The sequence below is a fragment of the Drosophila biarmipes genome, chromosome 2R, assembly GCF_025231255.1.
Source record: "Drosophila biarmipes strain raj3 chromosome 2R, RU_DBia_V1.1, whole genome shotgun sequence".
Classification (NCBI taxonomy): domain Eukaryota; kingdom Metazoa; phylum Arthropoda; class Insecta; order Diptera; family Drosophilidae; genus Drosophila; species Drosophila biarmipes.
Genome location: NC_066615.1, coordinates 8,024,624 through 8,033,122, shown reverse-complemented (window position 1 = coordinate 8,033,122; position 8,499 = coordinate 8,024,624). Strand labels below are relative to the sequence as shown.

At 44.8% G+C, this 8,499-nt stretch overlaps 1 protein-coding gene across 1 annotated transcript; it reads left to right on the top strand.

The window, feature by feature from the left end:
• Positions 1 to 1,702: 1,702 nt before the first annotated feature.
• On the top strand, positions 1,703 to 8,228 carry LOC108026916 (facilitated trehalose transporter Tret1-2 homolog). The gene is made up of 5 exons (XM_017098126.3): positions 1,703 to 1,979; positions 4,579 to 4,738; positions 5,472 to 5,610; positions 5,677 to 5,885; positions 6,918 to 8,228. Exons 1-5 carry the CDS (start codon positions 1,966 to 1,968, stop codon positions 7,995 to 7,997), a joined length of 1,602 nt encoding a protein of 533 aa, XP_016953615.1. The 5' UTR covers positions 1,703 to 1,965; the 3' UTR covers positions 7,998 to 8,228.
• Positions 8,229 to 8,499: the final 271 nt, after the last annotated feature.

The window sequence follows — 8,499 nt, the reverse complement described above, 5'->3', positions numbered from 1 at the left end:
CCTAATTGCGTATAATCATTATCCACCTTACTGGTAAAATGCTATGGCAAACCATTTTAGGAACTTTGTAAAAATTTAATATATTATATATCCTTATATACATATTCTAACGCAATTCTGCGCTAAGCGCAGTCCCCTTACATTTTTCCCAGTGCCAGGCCTTCAGTGCATCGATGAGCTTTTCGTGGGTGGATCGGGGCAGCTAGTGAGCATTCACTTTGTCCTTGAACCATAACTCAATTAATTATCCATTTGCATGTGACTGCATGTGGGTGTGGTGTCCGGTTGTAAGAGTGGGCACCCCATGAACAATGTGCGGATATCGAATTAATGTCCGAATTATAGAGCAATTCAATGGCTGACAAAATTATAATTCAATTGTTGTTCATATTCGACAATTTTAATTGGGAGACCTAAAGGCCTAATCGAAAAAAGCTCGGTTCGCTGTTGTTTCCCTTTTGTTTACCTTGTGAACATCCCCGCATTCGGTCGATAGTTTTCCCTTCATGCGGCTCTCCTGTGCATCCGTAGGATAAATCCAATACAGACAAATCGAACAGTTTGCCAGGCGACCTTCAGGAGGAAAAGCTGCCTCGACCTAGACACTGAAACACTGGAGCATTAAAACGGGAGAAAAATCGGCGAGTGAGAGAACTAGAGAGAGCGATTTCCCGACGCTCCGGGTGATACATTTATTTACGCAAGTGTTTGAGCTTAGCGAAAGGAAACGGAAATGGGAGTGGAAATGGAAGTGAAAGTGGGCGGGCTTGAATGCCGAGCAAACGTAAGCCGCTTACGAAAGCTCTAGCAAAAAAAGGGAGCAACTAAGTTTTAAACAGTCTCCATTCTGGATAGTTTCCACACAATTTTCGCACCGTTTCCATGTCCTCAAGGCTGATCCCTTTCCGCCTTTGTTTATTTATAGTTTTTCTCATTTGCCTGCTGCGCTTATCTTTTCCGCAAAATCACAATTCGTTGCATTTCCACAAGCTGCTGGCAGAATTGTTCCTAAGTTGTTCAGGCTATCCCCACCATCCTTGTTGTTGTGCTAGGTTATGAATGAAAAGCTCTTTCAATTCAGCCTTGCTCGGGCCCTCGGGTCATTTTCCGATTGCTTTCAATGCTCGGGTGCTTAATGCTCTTTTCTCTGGCAATTTTCTGTTGAGGGTTCGAGGGGAGAAGCAGAGGCTTACCTTTCTAATACAACTATGCGTTTAAAGTTTACTATAACGATGTGTTTCGTGGATACACTTGAGTTTATAATATTTGTTTTAGATCGATTTTAAGTTATAAAACACTCCTAAGTAAAGTATCCTAATTCGCCTGCTTTATACGGTTCTTTATTCTAGGTTCCATAAATCTAGTCCACAGATCTGCATTCTGGTTCTTGTCTTGGCTAGCGTAGAAAAGCTCGCTAAAATTGAATCATCGCTCAGAAGAGAGGACGCGAAAGTTAAAGAGAGCGTTGAAATAACTGTTATAGTGCCCTAAGCTCGATCAGCTGCGATCTTGGTGGTCAAGCAAAGCAAGAACCTTTTTTGCAAGCATGCTTGGGAAGCAGAAGCAGGCGCGTGCGAGACAGCAAGAGCGGGCGGCGTGCAAAAAAAAGAGAGAGCGCGAAATAGGCGCTACAGCTGTGTGCGTGTTGCGATCGCGGTCGATCGCTGCTCATAAATAAAAAGCCGCATCGGAGCCCCTTTGCCAGCCAGTGTGCGTTTTGGCATGAAATGTAATTGTCGCAGCTCCGTGGTCGCTCGCTTTTCGTCCAGTGTTCCCCAGTGCCTTCTCAGAGATCCGTTCAGATCCGAAATATATGTCAGCCACGCGATCGAGTGCCCTGTTTAACAAATGCACTAAGTCGCGCCTAGTTATATAAAGGGCAAAAGCGACTGGAAAAGCGGAAGATTTCCATAAATTAATTCCGAAACTACTTGAACTAATTTGCCTACATTAAAGCTGGCCAAAATGAGTGTCGAAAGGTAATAAAAAAGCAAATCAAAACAAAAACCGAAAAAACACTGACTACTCGTGCATTTGTGTTAAACATTGGGTCCACTCATCAGCATTTTTTGCGATTTTACTGTCTGGCCAGCTAAAAATACCCCCTTCGACTTTAACCCCCAGCAAGCAAAAACAAGTTTTCGGTCTTCTTCAGGCAGTTTTGTGCATTTATGTTGCTAGGGTCAGTCAGAGGGTTCTGAAGTAGTCCCGGTGCGAGATTAGGGCCAGTTTTTGGGCCCCTTCGATAAGGGGCATTTGAATGCCAGCTAGTGGTCGGTTTCCCAGCGAATACAAGTCTAATCTATTCACTGCCAACGGCCAGATCTGTCTGTGGCTTTTGTGACCAAAGTGGTCGGGATCAACCAAGTGGTCCCGAGGGAAAGATTTCCGTTGCCTCACATCTGATAATAAATATTTTCTTCGCTATATATTAGTTTGAAGGGAGATTAGATACGGGGTCTTTACCAGACAAAACACGTGTTCGATGAAAACAAAAGTACATTTTTTGCGTTCAGCAATTTGTTGCATAGAACCTGCACTGTTTTGGAATGAGTAGAGGGATTATTTTTAGCTTATCAAATCTCACGATGATGTTAATATTCCTAGGCTGATTACCACATCAATCAACGTACATTTTGCATGCCCTAATTGAATGAAAATTGAATTGCCTTCTCTGGCATTTTAGGTCCTCCATTAAATTCAAGTATTGATTGATTCGAAATTACTCACCGGGGGATGGTGAAATTCTTCGAACTTCCTCCCGCTACTGGAATTCCCCTAATTGGATTGGTTAACCTCACCATTAATTGGTGATAAGCCTAGTGCCTTCGTTTTAAATTACCCTCAACCAGTCACCGAGATTCATTGGTTTTCGGGCGCTTTGCGTGCTGCTATCTTATCTCGACTTTTGGCATCTGGCGTGGCAATTAAATTCAGTTTAGCCATTACGTATACGCCGGGCGGGCCGGAACACCATGCCAACCAGTGATGAAATTAATCCTTGATTGAGTGCCGAACATGGAAGATGGGGCCATCAGCTGACTACCTCACCCGCTCTGCCCCGCCGGTTGCCTCAATTGAGCGAAGTCGTTTGTTGCCTGGCCATTCGATTGGTCGCCACTTGCTGCCCGATGATTGTTTTACTCGAGTGTGTGCCTATCTGTGCCATAAATCATCTAATTTGTGGTGTCAACAGTGGGTGAGCATTTCGGTTTGTAGAGTCTGCCCAGTCGTGCAGGCGACTTTTTCAATTCACACATCAGCATATTGATGGGCAAAGAAAACAGACTCGGACTTCAGTCACGCCGCCTGAATGTGATTCGAAAGTTTACTCTAGGAGTCAATGGCGCCAAGGAGCCTGTTAATCTGCAGAAGTGCGAGACTTCTAAGTACCAGGGCGCATTTCATTGCTGGGGAACTCTAAACCCGTTTGTTTTGGTGCATTGAACCGCTGACTGTATCTTTTGTACTTCCTCAATCAACCGCAGACGATTTCTGCCCGCGATACCGCCAAATTATTGGTATTGCTCATGTCTAGCAATGTGAAATGCTTTGTTTTAAAGTTTTGCCTACATCTGCTGGGTTTGTTTATCATTTTGCCATGCGTATCACGATGAGGCGGCTATGGAGCTATCAATGCTATGGGCAGGTTTTAGATGCCCAAGGCCTGCAAAGTGTAGATCAATGGCAATGCACAGGGGAAGTTAAAAATGTTTCAGGCCTAAAAACGCCAATTTATTTCATTGTTTTGCTAAGCAAATTTGGCAAACTGTGCCAAAAATCATAAAGTTGCCTATAATTTTATTCAAAGAAGAAAGTTCCATTCGGTTCATTAAACGTGACTCCAAATTGACCTTGGCGGGCGATATAAAGTCGTTAAATTTTTTAACCAGTTTAAATACAAGCAAAACAAAAGCTTTATACCGCAGAGGAGAGACGAGGGAGCGAAGCACTGTTAAAAAACACAAATAATATCAGTGTTTTTGTTATTTCTTATGTTCTTCTTATCGTAGCGCCAAAACAAACTCAGCTGGTTTCCAAAGGTGACGTATTTTTCGCTCTCCGGCGGTTCCTTATCACCCGACACCCCATTAAAGGTCTTTTTGCAGTGACTCAACTACAAATTGCCCGGATTAAAGTGCAGCGAAACACGGGAAAAGTAACAATGGGAATGCAGCTCGATTGATTCGAGTGGCGTGTGAAAGGGTTGCCCTGTGCTAGCGGTCCGAAACTGTTCCCAAGTGGCCATGAAATTGCCAATAATTGCGGATCGTTAAGCCCATTAGGCTGCAAAAGTGTCGGAGTACCTTGACAATAATTTGGCCCAACAGCGGAATGTTTTTTATTATACAATATTGGAAGATCGCAACTTTTTGGGGCTCTAGTATTGGCGGGGCAAGCTTATCTGGGTGCGAAATCGCTTTTATTGTTTTATTTCAACTCATCAGAAAACAATAATTGTTTAGCACGTTAGCCCTGTCGTTTAATAGACGATATTGTATATATAAATCCGTTTTAGCTTGGTAAAAGTAAAAGTTATCACTCTGGTTTTTTATTTTATTTTCTTTCCAAACTTAGAGATGACGAGTACCTCAAATTTGTGCCCCACTCAAAGTCGTATCACGTGGTCCCTGGAGCGGAGTTTCAATGCAAACTGGGCAACCACAATTCCAGGAAACTTTCGACCATAGACGAGCAGGATGACGATGTGGCCAATCGGAAGGGAATGCTCCACCAGGTTGGTTGGCGATGGGTATTTAAAATAGTATTATCTATTAGAATTTGCCTTTTCTGATTTCAAAACCCCAGTCCGATTAATATGGCATACATGGCAACATGGTTGCCAGCTTTTCCCACTTAATACCTAAAAGGCGACCTAACGTGGGCTTTTAATCTTGTCAGCCCCTTGTCGAACATCGGACATCTCCGAGTTTTCGCCTGTTATGCGTGACAGATACTAAGTATTCCGTGAAGGACAAAATGATAAGATACGCAATTGAACTTTCTTCGCGAATGATTAGAAAACGCTTCTGTTGGGGGCAACATGTGGCGGACATGTGACGAAACCCCTGGAATTGAGTGGAATGAAATGGCAGCAGACGGCACGAACTGTCATTCAATTTCAGGGTTTCTATGTCCAGTTGCTGGCGTCACAAATTGAACTGGGCTCCGTACTCTATAGACTGTGTAGTAATCAATAGGCGGCGGCCACAGATCGTTTATCACTATCAGGGCAAATCAAAATAAAGTTGTCCGTGATGCAATTGCAACTTCAATTGATGGCAATTGCTTGGAGTGCGCGTGGATACGATCGGAGATTCGATTTGCTATACCTCCAAGGCTCACAAACTGAAGTAGAGATCAGAATGCATTCCTAACATATAGATTGTTACATGAGGCTGTTAAGTAGAAGGTCATATGTATGTCGGTATAATATAATATATAATATAATACCCTCCCCTTTTCCTCAGATCTTGGCCACTTGTGCAGTGCTTTTACTCTCCGCTGGCTGTGGCATGCCCATTGGATTCTCGGCCATCTTGCTGCCCCAACTAACGGATACCAACACCACTGAGATCCCCATAGATGTGGAGACAGGGTCTTGGATAGGTGAGTTTGTGCACCTAACTCATTTAAAGTTGGTAGTCCCACTAACGCTTCTATACATCCTTGCAGCCAGTGTCCATAGTCTGGCCACCCCCTTTGGTTCCCTAATCTCGGGACCTTTGGCGGATTACCTGGGACGCCGGAGGACCCTGATTATTTCAGTTATCCCCCTCCTGTTTGGCTGGAGCACATTGGCCATTGCCAAGAGCATTAAGGTGGTGATCTTTGCGCGGTTCCTGTGCGGATTTGCCACCGGAATTTTGGGTGGACCCGGACAGGTGAGTGATGGGCATTCCAGAAACGACCAATGCCACTGGCCAGGGGTTCGTTCACACGGAACACAATTGGGAAACCCGGAATAAACCGACGCGTACGTGATTGTCCGAGTGACCCATTAACCGTAATCGGCAGAGCCTTGAACTCCCACAAATGGGACTCCCGTGGGGAACCAAAAAGAGCAGTCGTGACAGGTGGACAGGTCTTCAATTGACCACTTGACGCTGCGTATTCTATTGTCCCGGCTTCTCCAGTCGGTTCCATTGTGTCCACAGCCGGCGCTGTTTATTTTCGAGTATCTTATGGATATGTCCGTGACTTATCTTGCGGCCAAAGTGATAACGATACAGTCGCCGGCGTCATCGCTCCCGGACTTTAAATGGCCAGCGCATCATTTGCATTAGTAGAAGCAAAAGCTTTCCGCACACACGAGCCCACGCTCCGCATTACACATTATCCGCGTAGTAGTTCCGGATTCTTGACCTTAGTCTATAATAACGTGGATGCAGCTTATGGGTGCTCTTCGGGGTGGGCTGTGGGTGTACGGATAAGTGAATGGATGGCTCACTGGTGGGCGTCGACTTGTTGCGCGTGTTCCCCCCGCGAGTTTCGCTTTCATTAATGGCGCTGCCTGACGTGATTTACGGTTTTATGATTAGCATCCAAGAGTTCCCAGAGATTGAGATGTTGATGCTTTTGTGACCCTCAAATAAATCTATTTGTTTTCCTAGCGAAAGTTCCAGGTGGGGCCCGCGGGGATGTGTCAGAAAATAGTTTGATTAGCTTTTATCAGTGTTATACTTGGGCTTCGATTATAAGGTTACTTAACTCTGGGTGACATTGGGACTTGGACTTTATCAAAGTTTTATCAAACATTTTTAAACAATATCATAGCATTTGTCATTATTATCAAGATGATTATTATTATTATTAACTCGACTTAATTCTGATATACTGATATACGTATACCCCAATCCCAAAGTAATCTCCCAGTAATGAAGGTTAAATAAATAGATCCCCCTCATCTTTTCAAGGTCTACATTGCGGAAACGGCGGAGCCAAACCTGAGAAGTCTGCTGATAGGAGCTCCTTATGTGGCCTACTCCTTCGGTATCCTGCTGGTCTACTCCCTCGGCTCCATGATGTACTGGCGGAGTGTGGCCTGGTGCGCCAACATCCTGCCCATGTTGGCCATGATCTCCATTTCCTGCATCCCGGAGACTCCCGCTTGGCTCCTTCGCAACGGGCATGAAAAGCGTGCCTTGCAGGCGTTAGCCTTCCTTCGGGGCAGCGAAATCAGTGCCCAAAAGGAGCTGAACGATATGAAGCAGAGATTGGCCAAGGAGCGGGTGACCACCAAGACCAATGAGAACATCTTCCAGCTGTGCTGCCAGAGGGTGGCCAAAAAACCGCTCTTCATCGTGATCGTGTTCTCCCTGCTGCAGATGTTCTCCGGCACCTTCATCGTGATCTTCTACGCCGTCGATATGATTTCGGAATTCGGGGCCGAGTTCGATCCCAAACAGGCGGCGATTGGCACGGCCGTCGTCCGATTCGTCTGCTGCATGGTATTCTGTGTGATCCTGATCTTTTTCCGCCGCCGCAGGATCATGATGGTGTCGGGAATCGGTTCCGGCTTCTTCTGCATAGCGCTGAGTGCCTATCAGTATGCCAGACACGATCAACCCAAAATGTCATACGACGTTCTTGTGGGAGCCGTATGTCTCCTGGGTTATATTATCTTCAATACAGCATTGATGGTAATGCCTGGCATCATGATCGGGGAGCTCTTTCCGGCCAGGATCCGGGGAAGGACAGCTGGTGGAGTGTTCGCCTCTATGAACGTGGCTCTCTTCATCTTCGCGAAGAAATTCCCTGCCCTGCAGTCAATGCTAAAAATGCGTGGAGTGTTCCTGGTCTTCGGAGTGTCCAGTTTTCTGCTCACCGCCTTCATGTGCATGTTCCAGCCGGAGACGAAGGGTCGCAGTTTGGACCACATCGAGGACTACTTCAATGGAAACAACTGGATTTGGTTCCGGCGGGATCGCGGTTATAAGACGGTCAACTTGCAGCCTCTGCAACCGCTCAAGAACAATCTGGGGACGGACGCATAATCGGGGGCTCTATATCAGGTCTTAGCCTAGCTAGTTTTAGCCCTACACGTAGTCCTACCCACAGTGCCTCATTAGACTCGCTCGATTTTCCAGTGCCCCCCAGTTGGGCCACTCCGACAGGGAATCTTCAAATGATAAGTTTATTAATTCCAATTGTGATCGCTATGCTTTAAATTGTGCTTATTTGTTAGTCATAACTATATTTAGAAATACAAAAACTAAAAATAAAAATATGGAGTTGTTCTTGTGTATGGGGATGTAAGGGTTTCTGGATGTTGACTGTTTTCAATCAGCCGGCTAAAAAAAATCTTTAAAATTTAAGAAAACCTACGAATTTTGTTAAAGAAAAGTAAAATTGTTAAAATCAATCTTATTCGGTTTAAAACCTATAAGATTTAAAAAAATGTTTAAGCATATTGAGGGTATTCAAATTTATAAATTCAAGCGGTCACACTTTTTTTGCAGACAAAAAATACCGTAAATTTTGTATTAAACCTTCAAG